The sequence below is a fragment of the Styela clava genome, chromosome 4 (genome assembly GCF_964204865.1).
Source record: "Styela clava chromosome 4, kaStyClav1.hap1.2, whole genome shotgun sequence".
Taxonomy (NCBI): domain Eukaryota; kingdom Metazoa; phylum Chordata; class Ascidiacea; order Stolidobranchia; family Styelidae; genus Styela; species Styela clava.
In genome coordinates, this window is record NC_135253.1 from 20,255,309 (window position 1) to 20,279,151 (window position 23,843).

General features: G+C 35.7%; 4 protein-coding genes across 4 annotated transcripts; 1 reads left to right on the forward strand and 3 right to left on the reverse strand.

The window, feature by feature from the left end:
• The first annotated feature begins 145 nt into the window (after positions 1–145).
• Positions 146–5,752, forward strand: LOC120326343 (DDB1- and CUL4-associated factor 4-like). The gene is made up of 4 exons (XM_039392614.2): positions 146–1,213; positions 1,830–2,066; positions 2,729–2,882; positions 4,323–5,752. The coding sequence occupies exons 1-4, from the start codon at positions 550–552 to the stop codon at positions 4,615–4,617; spliced, it is 1,350 nt and encodes a 449-aa protein (XP_039248548.2). The 5' UTR covers positions 146–549; the 3' UTR covers positions 4,618–5,752.
• A 1,678-nt stretch (positions 5,753–7,430) lies between these two features.
• On the reverse strand, positions 7,431–8,978 carry LOC120326357 (uncharacterized). Its single transcript, XM_039392628.2, has one exon. The coding sequence runs from the start codon at positions 8,976–8,978 to the stop codon at positions 8,310–8,312; it is 669 nt and encodes a 222-aa protein (XP_039248562.2). The 3' UTR covers positions 7,431–8,309.
• On the reverse strand, positions 8,856–11,100 carry LOC120326358 (protein ZNRD2-like). Its single transcript, XM_039392629.2, has one exon. It carries the CDS (start codon positions 11,098–11,100, stop codon positions 10,471–10,473), a length of 630 nt encoding a protein of 209 aa, XP_039248563.2. The 3' UTR covers positions 8,856–10,470.
• A 51-nt stretch (positions 11,101–11,151) lies between these two features.
• Positions 11,152–16,225, reverse strand: LOC120326353 (G patch domain-containing protein 4-like). The gene is made up of 2 exons (XM_039392625.2): positions 15,921–16,225; positions 11,152–12,386 (listed from the first exon to the last, which is right to left on the reverse strand). The coding sequence occupies exons 1-2, from the start codon at positions 16,131–16,133 to the stop codon at positions 11,775–11,777; spliced, it is 825 nt and encodes a 274-aa protein (XP_039248559.2). The 5' UTR covers positions 16,134–16,225; the 3' UTR covers positions 11,152–11,774.
• Between the last annotated feature and the right edge of the window lie 7,618 nt (positions 16,226–23,843).

Genomic DNA, 23,843 nt, shown 5'->3' on the forward strand with positions numbered 1-23,843 from the left:
GAAGTATGTGAACCAAGATAGCGGACCCCGGAATGTAGTATGCGTACCAGGTTAGGGTTATGCCATAATTCAGGTAAAAATACTACATGAGTCACTTGGCTAGGCTAGTCCTCATAGCTTGTGATAGAATTAAAATAAGGAAAATTGAAATAAAATTATGGCCTGACTCTAACGTGGTACACATATTACATTCCGGTGTCCGCTATCTTGGTTCACATATTTCGGGAGTACCTTCATTTGTGTGTCTTTGATAATTTATTTGACCTCGTGACTAAAGCCTTATTTTTGTACGATAGTCTTTTTAGGCCACAAACAGCTAGCTGTACTGTTCTCTACCAATTGTCAGTGTGGCTGTTCAAGAAATATTTTGATTTGTGGCTTTTCATTTTCTGTGCCCTATGAATTACTACTGAATTCCACCATATTTTTTTTTTTTAAATTTCTCAAAACTATGTTGCCACATTTTTTCTTGAATATTGTTTTTTCTATATATCAAGGGAATCTTTTGCTAAATTTTCTTATTTTATTTTGCTGTTTTTATAGCATAAAATGATAAATAGTCCAAGTACATCTGGTAATGGTGCTCCTGAACTGCCTGGTTTTTACTTTGATTCAGAACGGAATCGTTACTTTCGACTTTTACCAGGAACAAACAACCACAATCCTTTAACAAGAGACAGAATTTCAAGAAAGAAACGTAAATTAATTCCACCGGAAAAAAATACAGAAAAATCTGCTCGAGTACGGAATGTAACTGACTTACTCAGAAGAAATGAAATTGGACAGAAAAATTATGGTCCATTGACAAACTATCGTACAGAAATAGTGAAAGCGGAAATAAAATGTTACGACCAGTTTGAAATTCATCCGCAAGACACAGATCCTGGAGTTACCGTAATTATGCATGCTGATCACAAATATAATAAACTCATCCAATGTTTAACTAAAAAAGGAAACTCAATAATAAATGTATCAGACTCTGTTCAACAAAATATTGCACAGGTAGGCTTTGCACATTTCAATAGCATCAAATTTATGACCGAATTTCCTCTGCCACGTACCGCTTATACACACATTGGAAAATCAATTCTGGGATATTGGGCCCCAGGCATTAACAGACTACCTTACCAGGTTGTGTTGAAAGGTGCAACTCCGTTCACATGTGCTCTTTCTCGTAACAATGGATGCAAGTATTTCGCAAGTTATTCTAAAGGTGAGATAGGACGAATTTGTTATATTTATCATTACCGTAATAAGTTGCAGAACTGTTTTAGAGATATGAAGAAATTGATGGCTTGAGAATATGACAAACTGTCACAGATACGACATGTTAAAAATGCAGATTTGTGTGTGTGTGTGTGTGTTTATTTCGATTTCCCGTTACAACAAAACAAACAAACGAAAATCAGGAAAGTAGGCAAAATCTGAAAAAGATTTTAGACATGCTGATGCACGTGCCCACTTTGTCTTTGCTCTGAACAAGTCTCCGCACAACCACCGGTATCTAACAAACTACTATTCTCGCATTGCCTACCCAATTTATTACACCTTGGGGGAGGCGAGCTTGATTTTTTTCAAATACAGCCAAAGCATGTCATAAAGGGTGCTCCCGTTGTATTCGTACCGAGATGGCGCACAACCTGAACATAGTATGTGTACCAGGTTAGCAGGTTGTGTGCCATCTTGGTACGAATACCACGGGAGCACCTAATAAAGTGCTCTTTATGTATGTGCTGTTACATATTCAGATAAATAATGTGGCGAGCTTTGGGTTGAACTCGAGAATATTCAATTCACTAAGCCAAATTGATTAATCTAACTTTTTTCAGGCAATCAAGTCGTACTTGTTTCAAACGTGCCTGCGTTCTTTCGATGCTCTTCTTCACTTCATTCACTAGGTGGCCCTGGGTATTCAATCATCAAACTTAAACGAGACGTCCTGGCTCAAAGTTTCGGAATTCCACAAAATATTCATCATAGTGGTTTGAGAGGTGGAAGTATTGTTTCGCTTGATTTCAGGCGATCTAGAAAGAACTGCGTCTTATTTTCCATGGATTCAAAATTACGTAAGTGTCATGCATGACTTTTGACCGCAGCTTTCTCACTATCTATGTGTTTTCACTTGGTAACCATTTTTATATCTAGCTTTTCCTGGTCACAGTTGAAAGATTGCTACTCTCTCAATGATTTAGCGACATGAAATGCAAAGCATTCGGAGCAAAAGGCTTTTAAAAAATGCATATATTTGTTTTCCGTTCCTCTAAATCTCAATTAGATCTTGGGTGCTGATGCTTGATAGTCGTCTTTGTTCCCATGCGCCTTCCCTTATGTAGGATAGGATTTACATATTTTTCCCACATGAGAGGAAAGCCGATAACATGGCTTAAAAATATGGCGAACCACGGCCTCTCGTTCAGTCACCATTCCATGTAGGGTATGGGATTAGTTAGTTATTTGTTTTCAGTAACATGGACTTGATGATGGAGGAAGCCGTAACCGACCAGCGGTCACGTGAACCACCCCAGCAATCCTCTCGCATATAACTATCCCAGCATCGGATTCGAACCTGCAAACCCACGCAGAGTAATCAGAGATGCGGTGGCGAGCGTATTCCTAACGCTTAACACGATGAGCTACACTGCAGAGCCATCATTATTGTGTGCTTTTGTATTTGTATCTTTTTTTTATTAGCTGATTTGAAAAGATAATCTTGACACTGACTTTTCAGGCCAAAATGTTGCTGAGATCTTACCTTTGAAAGATGAAATCAGCCTGATTGCTGCGTACAGAAACCCTGGAGAAATCCACAAAATATTACTCTGGGATATGAGATTCACGGCAAAACCTGTACTTGAGTATAAATCAAACTGTATAGAGAACAGGTATGTTATTTCACCAGGGGTATGGAGTCTAGTATCATCTGCTATCGACTGTGGGTTGAATAAAAATTTCAACTCGAGCTCTGAACCACTGGATAAATTTAAATGGTGCGCCCGAAGTATTTGTACCAAGATGACGCACAACCTGAACATAGTATGTGTACCAGGTTAGGGTTGTTCAGGTTGTGTGTCTTTTTGGTACGAATACTTCCGGAACACCATTTTATTAATATAACTTTGGCGTATACACAGCTCTGAGGGCACTTAACAAACTTATTTTTAGTTTATGGTAAGATTTGACTTCTGTTGTCACCATTTATGAATTAAAAAAAAAATAACAAAGAATAAAAACCGTAGTGAATCAACTCAATATTTTTGTATTATTCATGTACAGTTTTGGGTGCTTCCGAAGTATCCTTACCAAGATGGCGCACAACCTGACCATAGTATGTTTGCCAGGTTAGGGTTGTTCAGGTTGTGCGTCATCTTGGTACGAATACTTCAAGAGTGCCCAGTATTGACTGCTATCACCATTATTAAATTGAAAAATCAATTCTGACTCCCGAATGGAGAGATTTATAAAAAACTTCAATAAAATTGCTAAACTCCGACTCCACCATCTTGTATTGCACATATTATTGAATATTTTGGCTTTTCTCGAGCATATTTCCATTTTCTGTTAAGTAGTGAAGTAACTTCATTCATATCTTAATTAGCTTGTCTAGGTATTAGCCAAACGTAGCCAATACGACGGCTTAACCATATGGCGAACCATGACCTTGCGTCCGGTTATCATTCCATGTCGGGTATGAGATTAGTCAGTTACTTGTTTTCGGAAGCATGGACTTAGTGGTGGAGAAAGCCGTAACCGGCCAACAGTTACGTTAACCACCCAACAGTGGCGAGGTGTCTAGCAATCCTCTCGCACATAACTATCCCCACATGGGATTCGAACCTGCAAACCCACGCAGAGTAATCAGAGGTGTGGTGGCAAGCATATTCCTAAAGCTTGGCCTGATGAGGCACACCGCGCTTTAATTAGCTTGTCTAGTTATTCAGAAGTAGCTAACCACTATATATCACTAATCATTTCAATAGAAAGGTCATCTGGGCTCGCCTCAATCATGGAGTTTCACAAATGTTGTCTGGTTCCTACAATATTATACCTAACTTGACCCAGACCAAGGCATGAATCCCACTTTATATTCTCACTTTACACCCATTTGTCCCACAATCTAGCCTATATCTATCTAAACTAACAACACTTCATTGGGCTTGGTGAATGGAAAGGCTCTTTTAGTGTAAAAGCCGGTTTGTACCAATTATATTTATCACTTTTCCTCTTTTAGATCATAAAACTTCAGTACAGTGTTCAGTTGATTTTGATTGTGGGCTCTCAAGTGTTTCTTGGTGATCTTACTTAAATGAAATTTATTCTTTCAGGTGCACAGATGACATTCCATACCACTTTGCCGTCAATGTAGACCTTGATGAAATGATTCTTACTTCAGTGTTGCCAGATTTGAGAGCAAGATTCTGGTCAGTAAGAAGCGGAGAAATTGTTAAAACATATCCTGGCCCAGATGATTCAGACTTAAAAATCACTACCGCTGCTTATAGCAATAACTGGAAACTTCTCGGTGGGGATTCGGCAATATTTTATGCGGTACATAATCAAGGATTTTGGTTTTGTCCTTTTTCTGAAGATGTTACGAACTCTTATCATGGACGAAGGTAGTTTTCATTATAGGCAGGGCTGCCTTCGATATGAGCAAAAATAAGGACATCGGGGAAATGTAATAATAAGATAACAAGGAACAAAATGTATTCATGCCAGTGCGACCCGTATAATCATACTTTGCACCAGCTGTTTCCGTTCCATCTCACTTCTAAGTTCACTTACGCCATGAATGCGCCTAGCAATCAATGAGGTTCTAATATCATTTCTAGCAAATCAATCATTCAAATTGACTAATCTAAGTGCCTGGTATTAGAACCTCTACAGAGGAAACCTTCAAAATAGGGACAAATCTTAGAAATAAGGCCGTTTTGGCAACCCTGATCATAGGTCATATTGGTACACTTCCATACATAGCACTTGTCCCACTGGTGTAAAGCTAGGATAGGATTGTTATACTTATCCCAGGGGAGATGAATTTGGATAAGATGGCCTAATTATATTGCGTACCACGGCCTCTCGTCAGGTTACCTGTCCAAGTATTGGATCCGATCCATTAGCCAGCATCACGAACTTGGTGTTGGAGGAAAGTCGCAATCGACCAGCGTTTATGAGACCACCATACAGTGGCGAGAAGTCCAGCAATCCTATTCACAAATTGTATACCTGCAATTGTATTGAATTTACCTTTAAGGGCAGTCACTGTCAATATGATTTAATAATCAGACCCTAATACCTATTTCGTGTACTGCTGCTTCTCTGAGCACAATTTCAATAAACTATTTTCATTAAAGTAACACCTGTGTGTAAAATCATTAGCTTGTAAAGCTGTAGTTCCCTTAAATTTTTAAGTTTACTTTCGTGTGACATTTCTAGTTCAGCCATTAGATCTCGCGAATGATCAAACCAGAATCATGTTTTTTATTGGATCTGTGGTTTGTCACATTTTTACTGATATCAGAGATGTAGTCACCATTCCAAGTCCATAACCAAATCAGGAGAAAGAATAGGGTTGATAAAGCTTTCTGAACAGACAGTTAACGCAGGCTTGAAAACTATTTTCTGTGATCAAATTTTTAAAGACTTCATTTGTAGTAGAAAATCAAAACTAAGAAGATTGAGTCTTTTTGTATCGCTATGTTTGGTTAGAATTTTTCCCGGACTTGACTGACGGTGCAATATATTTTTGCCTTGTGAGTGACCTGCGTTTGTTGTCATTTGGGATAAACATTAGTGAGATAATCCTTCACCATCCGAGGTTATTATTGGTCTAGTTCAGGGGTTCTCAAACCAGGGATCGCGACCCCAAATTGGGGCGGAGTGATAAGTGGGTAGGGTCGCAAATAGGTCCTAGGGTCGCTGAGTTATGGTCGAGGATGGATGCACAAAACATCTTAGATTTGACAAACCATGCTAAATTTAGCGATTTGTACCATGGCTTACTGTAAAACAGGCCCACAGGCATCGCTCTATGTTTATGCTATAGAAAATGTAGGTGATTATTGTGACATCACTGTTTGGTTTTAGCTTATTTTACTTGATACCACGACATGACCAAATTCAAAAGTCCAGTGAAAGAAGGTCTAAAGTTCCATGAAAAATATATATTTTGACCTGGGGTCGCACTGGACACTTGAAAGTTGTCTTTGGGGTCGTCCTGAAAAAAGCTTTAACCCTAACCCCTGGTCTAGTTATTATACCCGCAAGAGACCGCTGTATCATAATACCAAATAATGGAATCTAGAAGATTAGATCATTTTATTCGGGGGAATATGAAAGACTGCATGGCTACTTAATCATATAGCGCAGGTGTACTCAACTATTTTTACCGAAGATCCACATACAAAAATATTTGGGTCCGGTCTTTCCAGAAATTATATTTCGGCATTCTTAAACACGTAACTCCTCAGCCAACTAATGATTATTATTAGCTATTGTTTATTATGGCGTTTCAGTTCTTTTCATATATATTTAAATTTATAAAATGATTTTATAAAAGGAAACTTCAAAAGTGGGGCTAATGATCCAAAATGAAAAATTAGGCGCGGTCCGAATCGAATACCAGAAAAGTCCGGATTCGAACCGCCAGTTGGGTAGCACTGATATCTCTCTTCATGTACCAGGTCTGTTACAGACATCTGCGATCATGGCCTTCCATTCCAATCTGTTGTTAGTTCTCCTGATGAGTTCATCGTTGGAGGATTCTTTCTTCGATACGTAGTGTGTTGTCTTCCCCTACTTTTGGTACCACAAATCTTTCCACACACTATTTGCTTTTCTATCCCAGTTGGGTAGCGCTGATATAGCGTACTATATGATATAACCAAAATATTGTATCTAAGATAAGATGCTACCACTCACCAGTCCATACGCCTGATTTCTTCTACCTTGAACTACAAAAAATCACATTCCCAGGAAATGAACAAAACAAACCTCATGCTTTTTAATCTCCTAAATTCACCCGTTACAAAGTTCGGAGCTCCAGAAGTATGTGAAACAAGATGGCGCACAACCTGAACATAGTACCTAGGTGTACCAGGTTAGGGTTCAGGTTGTGTGCCATCTTGGTGCACGTACTTCGGGAGCGCCCAAAATTCTACCAATGTTCTGCGAAGCGCAACCCTTACCATGTATGAATATCCATTTTTGTGCGTGTTTTCTGATCACTGAAACAAGCATCCCTACTTTTACGTGAGTCATCTTCAACTGTGAACCTCATGCACAAAAGCGAATATGAGTTGGATGGCCATATCACTCGTTCTCGACTACACCAAAATATTAAGGCTTTGACGGAATGATAAAACTTGTTCTCATATGGCTATGATATAAGGCCCACTTATTCCAGAAGCCCAAATACTGAATAAAAATGAACGTGGAAAAGGGAGCATTTAATGAAAAATATGATTGAAAATTGCCAAAAAGGAAAAAGGCAAAATATTTAGACATTTGGCAGTTATATGGTATCAAACAATGATAAATGCAAATGTTGAGGATAAACAAAGCACAACTGGTGTAGACAAAACAATGGATTTTTTTAGAGTTAAATTTCTCTACAGAAAAACTTCATCACAACATGATGGTGAAGACCTTAGTGTGTATATATGGCAAAGAAAATTATCAAGTTGTGAAATGTAATTTGAAAACATGATAGCAGTTTCGCACTATGCATTCAAATGGTTATCGAAAATTGGTCAATTTTTTCTTCCAGGATAAATGTAAAAAATATATGTGGTGACAAAGAACTACAGAGCATTGGACCATTCTTAAGGGTTGAATATGTAGGATGCACCATCTCCTATATAAAGTCACACTAAATGACTAATTTTGCTAATCAAGACACCTGTGAATTGTCAGTACTATATATTACTATCATTTGTCAAATCAATGTTGTCATCAATTGCTAAATAGGTGCTTTTGTCAGAGTATTTTGCTTATAACCATCTTGAATGCCTGAGAGCTTCATGGCCAGGCTGGTTATTTATTTAGGGGATATACATTATAAAAACACTTCTATTTGGAATTAATATTAGGAATAAAACTATTTGATGAAGTTTAAGAAATTTACTGGGCAAAGGCACTTCAAAGTACTTAATAAATAAGTTTCTTATGTTTCTGGCTACAAACGCCAGATAACATCATATCAATGGAGCTTGCATTTAGCAAAATGTCAATGATTAATAAAATTAATCCTGATAAATAGAAGGCAATCTAGATGAGACTCTTCAAAGTTGACAATCACCATATGTTCAATCTCATTCTATGTTTTGTTGCTTTTTCAACAACAAATCAAGGTATGCGCCAGTTATTAGATCTGATTCTTCAATGCTAAGTTTCCTCATTAAATCTTTCGCTATCTTGTTTCCTTCTTCCACTGATTGTCCGCTCTGCATTTGGACTTCCAACTCCATATAGGTTCCTAAACCATCCACCTCATCTGCATGAATTCTCGTTTGTCCCACAAGGAACAGAGTTCGTCTTTTTCTGACTTCACCTCGTGTGCCATACGCTGATGTTAATGTCTGTTTCAACTCTTCCGGATTATTTACAGTTGTGAAGAAAAATTCTGACAGTTTTGGGCCAGATTGGTCTGGTCTTGTGTAGAAAATTAATTGCCCTTTCCCTTCATTTTTAAAGCAACGAAGTTTGAGTCGTCCGTTTGAACAAACAAAAAAAGTGTCTGTTTGGCACAATAATGTTCCTTCTTGTCCACTTATTTCTTTTGCCAGTTTCAGAAATGCGTCAAAGTTTTTTACTTTAGCTTTTATTTCTACATTAGAAGGCATTTTACTTGTGAAATGCTGAAGTAGAAAAATACAAATTGTGATTGAAAGTTGTAACAAGCGAAGCGTTGTAGCAAGCATTTTACATTTTAAAAACATCAAGGATGGGACAATATGAACATAGAAATCACTTAAAGTCATGACAGCATACAACAAAACTTGATTACTCTTGAGGCAACGCTTCCTGTAAGTGGATCAATCAAGATTAAAATGATCTCAATCATATCCTATTTCCTATACATCTTTCGCACCTGTAGTGTGTATCAGCTTAGGCAATGATTTTATTCTGATTTTAGTTCTATTACATGTTGGGGGACTGTCTGTGTTAGCCATGTGAATATAACCCCTGCCCATAGGATTCAGTACCTTTACACAACTTGATGTAAAGTAGGCGAACAAAATTAGTGACTTCCATATTGGTACACACACTCATGGAGCGCCAACTTTTATATTAAGTGTATCGTATGATCAAGACATTACAAGCCATATCTTTTTTGAAGAAAATGAAAAAATACATGATTCATAATATTAGAAAATCCAATCTGCGTTATATAAACAGTTGGAATTCATGTAATAATTATCCTGATCACTTTAAAAAAAAAAACGCTTTTCAAAAGTTAGTTATCGCAAAAGATCCATGTATTATCTAATTGGCCAGCGGTTGAAGCGTTAGATTTTAGTGTTGCTCATCCCTAACCCAGGATGTAATAAATTAGGTATGCAATGCTAATGCATAAAGATTAGAGTCCTCCCCAACAAAAGTAGCTGCTCACATGTCATTAGATATATGTGGCTGGGCCCATCAGTGCAGTATGAAAGGTATTGTATGATAATATACATAACCATAAAATATTGGATGAAATTGATAATCCTGCCGTTGTGCAGCATTTATTTATTAATATATACCATTACAATTTACCCTAATAAGAACCTTTTCAAATTGTAAAACGATGTTATTAAGACCCTGTATATCTATTGTATGTAAGGGAATCTCTTCTTCTAAAATGCTGATGTCCTATATTGGTAGAAATAAGACCAGATTCCACCTCTTAATTCATGTAGTTAGTCAATGAGGGTCACATTAAAATCTTATTTTGAAACTAACAAAATATCAATCAAATCTGGAACCAGTACAAGGATCCACCATCACCAAAATAGAGTCAAAATTCTTTAATTTTTGCGAGAATATGCAAGCACGTCAGCAAATGAAAGGTAACGCCAATTTTAATATTTTTCTTCCAATAATTACTGTAGTACTAGAGCAGGGTGGTCCAAGATTGGAAGGTCGCAACAATTGTCAAGAAGTCATTGCGGGCCGCATGGCTAACAATAGAAAATAGAGGTGTGTTTTTATTGGAAAAATGGCTATGGATACAACCTTAAAAATTCCGTAATTTTAAAAAATATCAACAATCTCAACATCGGTTTTTGATAAAGGGATTACATCCTGGGATCTCGAGCCCAGCTGGAATGGCTAAAAAACTCACATCTATATGCTAAAATTGTTCAACTGGTCGCACGAAATATGTTCGGGTCATGCGGCCCGCATGCCAGGTTTGGACCACCCTGTTCTAGAGGGTGCCAAAAATTTTGCCGGTACCAAGTGAGTTGTGATAAAAATATAAGAACATTGCTATACACATTTGTTTACATTATTTAGTGCTATAATAGCTTCACTTGCGGATTTAATTAAATTACAAAGTTGTATTCTGAGTTCTAATGAAGAGCAATTTTGAAGTTCCTTAGTAGCAGTTGTAATTTGTCTCTGAAGTTCAAAGATAGTTGTTTTATGAGTTGCACATTGTGATTCTTCCATAGGGTCACATGAAGCATCACCTTGCTCATGAGTTAGTGATAACTTCTGGGGAACATCTGGCATTGAATTCACATCTTGTGGCATGGCACTAGTTCCACCGCCAATTTCTTGGTATAAGGCCATTCTTTCTCTATTTACATTTACAGATGGTTCTTCTTTTTGTCCTTCCAAGGCTGCCACTCTTGCAGCTTCAGAAGACAGTACTGGATCATCTTTCGCACATTCAGACTCAAGTTCGTTACAAGCAACACAGTAATTTGTTCCGTCTCTATCTTGCAAAAATATCGTCCCACATTCACATAATTTATCGAGCATTCTGTATCCTTTTAGCATATAACTTCCCATTAATTTACTAATTTGGTTCGACCTTTCTTGTCTAGCTTCGATAATTTTCATTTCTGCTGCAGTGGGCGGAGTCCAGTCATCATCGTCAATATTTTCACCCATTTTTTTTTCTCAAAAATAAAATAAACTTGAAATAATGAAATATACTTGCACCTAAGAACAACAAAATAGCAGATTGAAAGTATTTCAACATTTTCAAGGAATGATAGATGCAAAATGTTCACTAAGTGCTTTTACTATTTCCAATTTTGTGTTAAAGTCATTTCTCAATATAACTTATTACCAAGGTTTGTTGAATTTAAGCAGTGTTTATTTATATTTTTCACTTCATTTAATACTTTCATATGCCCACAATTAATTGCATGAAACACGTCAATGTTCTTTTACCAAAATTTAATACAGGACTTTATGAATACCCTGTATATTTTCAAGGATTCAGAGACATATATATGCGCATCAATATACTTTTATTAGAAATGATAAAATGTTAACCACAAACATGCTATAACAACTCACAAAGATAGGGGATTAAACTAAAGACCTCAGAGTTTACAGAAGAAAGCAGGTTTCCACATGTTCCAATGAACAATTTAGGGCACTCCCATAGTATACGTACCAGGGCAATTTGCTTTACTGCCTTCACATTGGTAGGCACACTTCTGGAGTGCTCAATTTAGAAAACCAAAAGCATGAACCAGAGAATGGGAATTATGGGAAAAATTTCAAGAAAAAATTGAACTACAATAATTGCCTTATTTATGCGAACACTGCAGTTGTCAGCACTCTGGCTCAATTTTAGATTTTTTATTTTTCTTCTTTTTACTCTTATTTTTCTTAACCTTATTAGTTTTTTCGTCCAATTTAGTTTTATTTTTTTGCTTTTTAAGTTTTTTGTTTGTTATTTCAGTATTTTCAGAAATAAGTTTTCTTTTTTTCTGAGCTTTGTCTTTTTTCTTATTTACAGTTTCATTTTCATCTTTTAACAATTTTTGTCCATTCCCTTCGTACTTTCGCTTCTTTTTATTCTTTTTGTTAATCAGACCATCTAATGTCTCTGATTCTTGTTCTTTCAGTCGCGCCAATTTCCCCCCTAAATTAACGCCATGTCGAGCACCTTTATGAGCCGTCCTTCCTCCACATGCCGCTAGGAGTTCCTCATCGTTCAGAATTTTAGATTTTTTTGTATCTCCTTTTTCGGAATCTGAATTTTCATCACTAGAGGCATCATTATCACATTTCTGAACTTTACCATTTTCGAGAGTCCCGCTTTTTACAAAGCTCCCGTACATAAGTTGTTTCTTCATTAGTTTTTTATTTTGTTTTCTGGTAGACGCTTTCTCAGTCTCTGATTTTGCTTCCACTTCGACGCCATGTTCTTTTTCAGTGACCTGTAAATATGAAATTAAATTCAGCATTTCCATATTTATCTCCAAGTGAGAGAAGTTGATAAATGTCTCAATTAATCACCACTGATAAGGGCCTTCAAACTGTTATCCAAGAGGATTTCTAATCTCAATGATCCAGACTGGATTCCATGGCAGGTGTGCGCCCGAGGTCGCTGGCGCTCCGCAAAAATGCATGCAAGCGAATTCTGCGAAAGCTCATTTGTCCGAAATGGCACCTGTGCCGACTAGGGTGGCTTAGCCAATTTGCGGCCACCACCTATTTGCCGCCATCAACTTCATCGATTAAATTAATGCCGAAAAAATTATCGTCCATTTATCCCCATAGCTCTGCGAAATTACACTAGAATGTGGCCACAAACAAATAAGTTACGACCAAAAACCTGACCAAAGAAAAAAACGGACCATTTTTTCATGTCGTCAACTACCCATTGTCTCCTGGAAATAAAACTCGAAAATCCATACGAATATGAGAGAAAAAAAAATGAAACTTGGCAGGTGGGTGGAGTTGTGTTTCGTGTTTCTTTTAACCATCTTTAAAGTTTCGCGTTTCCACATTCAAAGGGGGAATAGGGGGGTGCGCATTTCCAATACGTCGATAATATCTTTGTCGACCAATTTGCGACCATCGTGTTTTTGTCTGTTTGATTGCTGTGATGTGGTGCTTTGTTTATAATTTGACGAGTTTTGTTCGAAATAACCGTGTTCTTAAAATATATGACGGTCAGAAATGCAATTAGAAGCCCAATTTTTCACGCATAGCTGCGTATGCTCTAGTCTCGACGCAGCAGAAATGATGTTCAAGGCTTGAAATCCATGGTCGCACACTGGTCGTTCGGTCGCAAATACTTCTTCCGAGTGTCGTACTTTGGTGGTTTATATACTTTAACCCCTGGTCGTAGAAAGTTAATTCGAGGTTTAGCGTGTAGAATAAATGCCAAAGCACCTATGATGAGAAAGTTAACGGGTTAGAAATATTGGTTTTTGTTTTATAGCGGTTTGAATGAAATAGTCTGCAGACTGGCTACCACCCTAATGAACTCACTAACGCCAGCGATCTATCTCTTATCGGTATTGTTGTGGTGAGAAAAGAAGAGAAGTGCTCAATTTGGAGAGCTGTCTTACATCACTGCGACTTTCAGACTTTGCAATGATGGACTTTTCGAAGAGGGGTAGGGGTTAGGAATGAAATATGCAAAAATTGTTGAGCCAGGCAAACTAGAAGCAGTTGCGGGTGTGTACTCATGAGACCCCATATTGAAGTAGATCAGGGGTTCCCAAACCACGGCCCGCGAGACGATTTCAAATGGCCCGTCGAACATTAGTGAAACTATAACCGTGAATAAATACTAACAATTTAAATGTGTTCATCCTTTTATGTCGTAGATGCCAATTGTTACGTCATTATCACAATTTAAGCCAGACTGGATTCCATGGCAGGTGCACGCCCGAGGGCGCTAGCGCTCCGCAAAAATGCACGCGAAAGAATTCAATTTTGCACGCCGAAAATTTGCAATTACTCACCAATGTAAATCGGTTAAAAATGTTTTAAAATCAATAATCCAGAAAAATAAAGATGCCAAAATATTATAACTCCACAATTGTCGACTAATACTAGCTTGCAAGATTTGTTCTGATCGAAAAATTGCGAAGCAAAAAAGACCATATCGTGTTGAATGATAGGAACCCCGTGAGAATAGTCATGGACGAAAAGATCGCCTCCGCACCAACGCTGGCCAGGTACGGCTCTGATTCAGCGTATTTTCCATACAATAATTTTACACGAATGTATCTAGAGTCGCACAAACACTCAAAATTAGTGACGAAGTATGAAAATAATGTTTGGGGTCAAAGGTCAAACGTCCATTTTGCTCGAATTCGACGATTTTTTTATTCATTATTTCTACGTAAAAACACTCCTAAAATTAATGACAAAGTATGTCCATTTTGCTCTGGTTCAACGTATATTTTATCCAATAATTTTACGCGGATGTACTGAACAGTACCTGTATCCAAAGTCGCACAAACACTCTCAAAATTAGCGACAAACTGTAGGAATAATGTTTGGGGTCAAAGGTCAAACGTCCATTTTTGCTCTGATTCAACGTATTTTTTATCCGATACCAGTAATCTAACGCGGATGTATTGGGAGGTATCTAATGTCAAAGTCAGTTGCACGCGGGCGCAGTTGTTTTGCACGCCGTGAGCTATAATTGCACGGCAGGAATTCTTATTTGCACGCGGGAATTTCTGATTGCACGCCGGATTTCTCGTTCCAAAAAGGCCATGAAATCCAGACTGGAATTTAAGCACGTGTATATCGTAACAATTCAATTATACCGGTATTTTATTACCTTACGTACCGGTATTAGGATTGCGTACGGCAGTCTTTTAGGTATCACGTATCAGCCCTATATTAAGGAAGCTTGAAGATGTCACAAAAACTAGACACTGAAAACAGGCGTTTTTCGGATAAATGGCAGCGTTCTTATTTCTTTATTGAAAAGAATCAAACTTCAGCGATTTGTCCTTTTTGCCAACAAACTATTCTTGTTCTATTCCTGTTAAACTACGGTCCAGACTGACAGATAATCACTTAGAGTGCGGTATTGCAAATACAATGTAACAAATTGGAGCCACGTTTTGAACATCAGTTTTCGAGCAAACCCCAATTACACGTATCTACAAAAATGCAAGTAAATTATGTTGGCTATTCGTTTTTTTTTTCAATATTCATATACATTGAGACGCTTTTTTGTTTAACAAAAAAAACATGAGGTGCTATCTGGGGTCATCTCTTATCTCTGGGGTCAAACTCAACTTCTGTGTCAGTGGATAATATTGGTAGTACAACTGCAAAAACCATACTCACCAGAGATAACAGTGTTTTATAAACTTCAACTACAAATTTAATTAGATAACAAACCTTGGGTGTCGCTGCCTGATTATCAGTTCCCAGCGATTTCCCTTCCCAGTAAAATGTGTGTCAATTTTAATTTTTTCATAATTTCGTTTGTTATTTTTACTGGATGGAAAAAATAAACTTGACCATGATATGAGTAGACATTTTCGAAGCCGTACTCCAGATGAGCAAGTAACTTCATTAGTCGCTATCAGTTACAAATCCTTTTTGAAAGTCGTGCTTGTTATTCCTCGGGTATTCTATCACCTAACAATTATACTTATGAATTTAATTACATAACAAACTGCAATACTGGGTGTATCTAAAATCAATCTTGCAGCCTATTTTGGTGCCTATTTTTCAAAATTTTCTCAAGGCGCTTAAGCGCGCCCCGAACCCCAGCCTTTACGTCGGGCTTTTTTCGTCATCTCGCTTTACTGGCCCGCGAGTATCCTCGCCTTGAAATTTTGGCCCGCGAGTATCCTCGCCTTGAAATTTTGGCCCGCGGTCAAATAAGTTTGGGAACCCCTGAAGTAGACTATCATTTCAATTCAACTTAGACTTCTGTCACTGCAGTCTGTGCCTTCCATATAAAACAATAAAATTGAGTGGTCTACCTTAATATTTTGAGCAGATCTTTGGAATGCATGTTCCCACCAATGAAAAGTAAATTGCTCTCCAGGATCGTGGCCAATTCCAGCATTATCTGCTTTGATTTTCACTTTTATTGCTTCTGACATTCCATCTTCGTTCCGTCCCAAACCCTTACCCTCAACCCATCCCGTCTGTTTCATGTGACTTTTAGCGAAATGAGATATTGTTTCAGCCATCCTGATATTTCGTAATTAATTAAGAAATGTGCTACAGAAAATTATTAAAAACGAGAACAGGCAAAAGCTAAATCGCCTCACGCAAGAAAACGAAGACACCTCTGTGAAGCTAGCAGCAAAACACGAAATTGTGACTGACAGAATCGCAGAAAATACCCACGCGTAAAATTAAATGTTCCCAATGATTTTTATAAGAAAGTGTATATTTTGATTATTTTCACAATAGCAATTAAAGCAAAACAATCATTAACTACACTCCTCGTATTGTTAATATATGGTAAACAAGCTAAAGCGACTGTTACAGTGCACAAAATTTTTTTATAATTCTTTGAGAGATGTTTAAAAATGACTGAATTTTCGTCGTGTAACATGGTCGTTTCATGAAAACCTCCAATAAAGGCAGCATTGCAACACCATTGGTGAAAAGTAGAAACCTCAAAGATTCGATTTCAATATGTCAGAACAGTCTCAGCACGTTTTGACTTGACCATATATAATACTAAACATAGCGTATATTCTTCAATTTTTAAAACAATGTATATAACAAATTTGAAACTGATTTTGTAGTTCAATTAAAATTACTGGATAGTTCATCAAAGAAGATATTTTTCTCTTTGTCACACAACAATAATGCACTTCATTAAACTTAGAATAAGTTGAGTAAAGTCTGAAATACTGAAAAAAAATTTACGCCCTCTTGTGGATTCTTTGATAAATTTCACAAAGTTATCGTTTTCGAAAGGGCAATTTCTCAAAAACCGCCAATAAAGGCAGCACTACGACACATTCGAAGAAAAGCAGATACCCTATAGATTCGATTTTAATATGTCAGAACAGTAGCAGCACGTTTTGACTTGGCCAAATATAATTCCAAACATAGCGTATATTTTTAATTTCATTGAAAAAATGTAGATGTGACATATTTAAAAACGGTTTGGTATTTCAACTAAATTTACTGGAAAATTCATCAAATACTTTCTTCTCTTGGGTATACAACAAAACTGTACGTTTATTAAACTTGGAATTAGTGTGCAAATGTTAAAATGCCAAAAAATGATTTGACGCCCTCTTGTGGATCCTTTTCGGAATTTCGAAAAATTATCGTTTTTGAAAAGGGCGATTTCTCAAAAACCGCCAATAAAGGCAGCACTACGACACATTCGGAGTAAAGCAGATACCTAATAGATTTGATTTGATTATGTCAGAACAGTAGCAGCACGTTTTGACTTGGCCATATATAATACCAAACATAGCGTGTATTCAAACTTTTATAAACAATGCAGACGTAACATATTTAAAAACGGTTTGGTATATCAAATAAATTTCCTAGATAATTTATCAAACATCTTTTTCTCTTGGACATACATATATACTATACGTTCATTAAACTTGGAATAAGTTGCGGAAAGTATAAAATACCAAAAAGCATTTTACGTCCTCTTGTGGATTTTTTTCAAAATTTCAAAAAATTATCGTAATTGAAATAGCGATTTCTCGGAAACCGCCAATAAAGGCAGCACTACGACACATTTGGAGAGAAGCAGATACCTTATAGATTCGATTTTAATAAGTCAGAACAGTAGCAGCACGTTTTGAGTTGGTCATATATAATACCAAACATCGCGTATAATTTTTAATTTTATCAACCATGTATATGTAACATATTTAAAAACGGTTAGGTATTTCAACTTAATTTACTGGATAATTCATCAAACACTTTTCTCTCTTGGTCATACATCAAAACTGTATGTTCATTAAACTTGGAATTATTGTGCAAATCCTAAAATGCCAAAAAATGATTTGACGCCCTCTTGTGGATTATTTTCGGAATTTCGAAAAATTATCGTTTTTGAAAAGGCGATTTCTCAAAAACCGCCAATAAAGGCATCACTACGACACATTCGGAGTAAAGCAGATACCTTATAGATTTTATTTTATTATGTCAGAACAGTAGCAGCACGTTTTGACTTGGCCATATATAATACCAAACATAGCGTGTATTCAAACTTTTATAAACAATGCAGACGTAACATATTTAAAAACGGTTTGGTATTTCAAATAAATTTCTTAGATAATTTATCAAACATCTTTTTCTCTTGGACATACATATATACTATACGTTCATTAAACTTGGAATAAGTTGCGGAAAGTATAAAAAACCAAAAAGCATTTTACGTCCTCTTGTGGATTTTTTTCAAAATTTCAAAAAATTATCGTAATTGAAATAGCGATTTCTCGGAAACCGCCAATAAAGGCAGCACTACGACACATTTGGAGAGAAGCAGATACCTTATAGATTCGATTTTAATAAGTCAGAACAGTAGCAGCACGTTTTGAGTTGGTCATATATAATACCAAACATAGCGTATAATTTTTAATTTTATCAACCATGTATATGTAACATATTTAAAAACGGTTAGGTATTTCAACTTAATTTACTGGAAAATTCATCAAATACTTTCTTCTCTTGGGTATACAACAAAACTGTACGTTCATTAAACTTGGAATTAGTGTGCAAATCTTAAAATGTCAAAAAATGATTTGACGCTCCTTGTGGATCCTTTTCGGAATTTCGAAAAATTATCGTTTTTGAAAGGGCGATTTCTCAAAAACCGCCAATAAAGGCAGCACTACGACACATTCGGAGTAAAGCAGATACCTTATAGATTTGATTTCATTATGTCAGAACAGTAGCAGCACGTTTTGACTTGGCCATATATAATACCAAACATAGCGTATAATTTTCAATTTTATCAACTATGTAGATGTAACATATTTAAAAACGGTTAGGTATTTCAACTTAATTTACTGGATAATTCATCAAACACTTTTCTCTCTTGGTCATACATCAAAACTGTATGTTCATTAAACTTGGAATCAGACGGCGAATCCTAAAATAACAAAAAATGATTTGACGCCCTCTTGTGGATTTTTTTCGAAGTTTTAAAAAAATATCGTTTTTGAAAGGGCGATTTCTCAAAAACCGCCAATAAAGACAACACTACGACACATTCGGAGTAAAGCAGGTACCTTATAGATTTGATTTCATTATGTCAGAACAGTAGCAGCACGTTTTAACTTGGCCATATATAATACCAAACATAGCGTGTATTCAAACTTTTATAAACAATGCAGACGTAACATATTTAAAAACGGTTTGGTATTTCAAATAAATTTCCTAGATAATTTATCAAACATCTTTTTCTCTTGGACATACATATATACTATACGTTCATTAAACTTGGAATAAGTTGCGGAAAGTATAAAATACCAAAAAGCATTTTACGTCCTCTTGTGGATTTTTTTCAAAATTTCAAAAAATTATCGTAATTGAAATAGCGATTTCTCGGAAACCGCCAATAAAGGCAGCACTACGACACATTTGGAGAGAAGCAGATACCTTATAGATTCGATTTTAATAAGTCAGAACAGTAGCAGCACGTTTTGAGTTGGCCATATATAATACCAAACATAGCGTATAATTTTTAATTTTATCAACCATGTATATGTAACATATTTAAAAACGGTTAGGTATTTCAACTTAATTTACTGGATAATTCATCAAACACTTTTCTCTCTTGGCCATACATCAAAACTGTATGTTCATTAAACTTGGAATTATTGTGCAAATCCCAAAATGCCAAAAAATGATTTGACGCCCTCTTGTGGATTATTTTCGGAATTTCGAAAAATTATCGTTTTTGAAAGCGCGATTTCTCAAAAACCGCCAATAAAGGCAGCACTACGACACATTCGGAGTGAAGCAGATACCTTATAGATTTGATTTCATTATGTCAGAACAGTAGCAGCATGTTTTGACTTGGCCATATATAATTTTATCAACTATGTAGATGTAACATATTTAAAAACGGTTAGGTATTTCAACTTAATTTACTGGATAATTCACCAAACACTTTTCTCTCTTGGTCATACATCAAAACTGTATGTTCATTAAACTTGGAATAAGACGGCGAATCCTAAAATAACAAAAAATGATTTGACGCTCTCTTGTGGTGTTTTTTTGAAGTTTTGAAAAAATATCGTTTTTAAAAGGGCGATTTCTCAAAAACCGCCAATAAAGGCAGCACTACGACACATTCGGAGAAAAGAAAATACCATATAGATTTCATTTCATTATGTCAGAACAACAGCAGCACGTTTTAACTTGGCCATATATAATACCAAATATAACGTGTATTTACAATTTTATAAACAATGTACACGTAACATATTGTAAAAAGATTTTGTATTTTAACTAAATTTACTGGATAATTCATCAAACATCTTTTTTTTTGGACGTACACCAATAATGAACGTTCATCAAACTTGGAATAAGTTGCAAATTGTATAAAACAACAAAAAAATGACTTACGCCCCATAGTAAATTTGTTTAATATCTCGAACATACCGTTTTTGGAGTGGCGATTTCCACAAAACCGCCAATAAAGGCAGCACTACGACACATTCGAAGAAAAGCAGATACTCCATAGATTTTGTTGAAATACCTAACCGTTTTTAAATATGTTACGTCTGCATTGTTTATAAAAGTTTGAATACACGCTATGTTTGGTATTATATATGGCCAAGTCAAAACGTGCTGCTACTGTTCTGACATAATGAAATCAAATCTATAAGGTATCTGCTTTACTCCGACTGTGTCGTAGTGCTGCCTTTATTGGCGGTTTTTGAGAAATCGCTATTTCAATAACGATAATTTTTTGAAATTTTGAAAATAATTCACAAAAGGACGTTAAATGCTTTTTGGTATTTTATACTTTCCGCAACTTATTCCAAGTTTAATGAACGTATAGTATATATGTATGTTCAAGAGAAAAAGATGTTTGATAAATTATCTAGGAAATTTAGTTGAAATACCAATCGTTTTTTGAATATGTTACGTCTGCATTGTTTATAACTTTTTGAATACACACTATGTTTGGTATTATATATGGCCAAGTCAAAACGTGCTGCTACTGTTCTGACACAATGAAATCAAATCTATAAGGTATCTGCTTTACTCCGACTGTGTCGTAGTGCTGCCTTTATTGGCGGTTTTTGAGAAATCGCCCTTTCAAAAACGATATCATTTTGAAATTCCAAAAAAAATCCACAAGAGGGCGTAAAATGATTTTTTCGGTATTTCCTACTTTACGCAACTCCTTCCAAGTTTAATGGACGTACAGTATGTATGTATACCAAAAGAAAATGATGTTTGATAAATTATCTAGTAAATTTAGTTGAAATGCCAAACGGTTTTTAAATATGTTACGTCTGCATTGTTTATAACATTTTGAATACACACTATGTTTGGTATCATATATGACCAAGTCAAAACGTGCTGCTACTGTTCTGACATAATGAAATCAAATCTATAAGGTATCTGCTTTACTCCGAATGTGTCGTAGTGCTGCCTTTATTGGCGGTTTTTGAGAAATCGCCCTTTCAAAAACGATAATTTTTTGAAATTCCGAAAAGGATCCACTAGAGGGCAAATCATTTTTTGGCATTTTAGGATTTGCACACTAATTTCAAGTTTAATGAACGTACAGTTTTGATGTATGACCAAGAGAGAAAAGTGTTTGATGAAATTTAGTTGAAATACTTAACCGTTTTTAAATATGTTACATATACATAGTTGATAAAATTGAAAATGATATGCTATGTTTAGTATTAAATATGGCCAGATCAAAACGTGCTGCTACTGTTCTGGTTTGGTGAAATCGAATCTTTAACGTATCTGCTATTCTCCAAAAGTGTCGTATTGCTGCCTTTATTGGCCATTGTCCGAGAAATAGTCACTCCAAAAACGGCATGCTTGGGAAATTGAAAAATTATATATAGGTTGTAAGACATTTTTCACTTTTTCATACAATTTGCATCTTATTCCAAGTTTAATTAACACACAGTATCGGTGTTTGAAAAAGTAAGAAAACGGAATATTACGATATTAGGTGAGTTTATTTGAAATACCAAACCTTTTCAAAATATGTGAACATCTACGCTATTCAAATATTTGAGATATACGCTATGTTTGGTATTATAAATGGCCAAGTCAAAACGTGCTGCTACTGTTATGGTATAGTGAAGTCGAATCTAAAAGGTATTTGCTTTTTTCCGAATGTGTCGTAGTGCTGCCTTTATTGGCGGTTTTCGAGAAATCGCCCTTTCAAAAACGATTATTTTTCGGAATTCATAAAAGAACCCATTATAGAGAGCGTAAAATGTTTTTTTTTTTATTTTAAACTTTCCCAATTAATTCTTAGTTTAATAAACGTACAGTATTCATTTGTGACAAAGAGAAAAATATATTTGATCAATTTTCCAGCAGCTTCAGTTGAAATACAAATCCCTATTAAATTTGTTACGTCGACAATGTTTATAAAACTGAGAATACACGCTATTTTGGTATTATATGTAGCCGAGTCAAAACATGCTGCCACTGTTTTGTTATAGTGAAATCAAATCTATAGGGTATATACTTTTTCCGAATGTGTCGTAGTGCTGCCTTTATTGGCGGTTTTCGAGAAATTCCCCTTCCAAAATCGATAATTTTTCGAAATTTTGAAAAGAATCCACGAGAGGGCGTAAAATATTTTTTTGGTATTTCATACTTTTCTTCTGCAACTCATTCTAAGTTTAATAGACGTACAGTATTAATGTGTGACAAAGAGAAAAATATATATTTTATCAATTGTTCAGCAAATTTAGTTGACATACAATTCCTTTTTAAATTTGTTTCGTCCACATTGTTCATAAAATTGAAGAGTATACGCTATGTTTGGTATTATATATGGCAAAGTCAAAACGTTCTGCTACCGTTCTGACATAATAAAATTGAATCTATAAGGTATGTGCTTTTCTCTGAATGTGTCGTGATGCTGCCTTTATTGGCGGTTTTTGAGAAATCACTAATCCAAAAACGATAATTTTCGAAATTCTCAAACTAATTCAAGGGGGTACGCAAAATTTTTATTATTACTTTATACTTTCTGAAACTTATTCTAACTTTAATAGACGTACAGTATTGATGTGCGACAAAGAGAAAAAGATATTTGATCAATTATCCTGCAACTTTAGTTGAAATACAAACCCTTTTTTAATATGTTACGTACCTTTGTTTTAAAAATCGAGGAATATACGCTATTTCTGGTATTATATATGGCCAAGTCAAAACGTGCTGCTACTGTTCTGGCATAATAAAATCGAATCTATAATGTATGTGCTTTTATCCGAATATGTCGTAGTGCTGCCTTTATTGGCGGTTTTCGAAAAATCGCCATTTTAAAAACGATAATTTTTTGTAATCCAGGACAGAATCCACTAGGAGTCGCAAATGATTTTTTGCTGTTTTATACTTCCCGCAACGTATTCCAAGTTTAAAAGATGTACAGTATTAATGTGTGACAAAAAGAAAATGATATTTCATCCATTATCTAGCAAATTTAGTTGAAATACAAAATCAATTTTAAATTTGTTACGTCCATGCCGTTATTAAAATTTAGATTACACGATATGTTTGGTAATATATATGGTCAAGCCAAAACGTACTGCTACTGTTCTGTTATAGAAAAATTGAATTTATATGGTATCTGCTTTTCTCCAAATGTGTCGTGGTGCTGCCTTTATTGGCGGTTTTCGAGGAATCGAGGTTCCGAAAAGGATAATTTTCCGAAACTTTGTATTTGCGGAATACCTGAAAATTCATTTTTC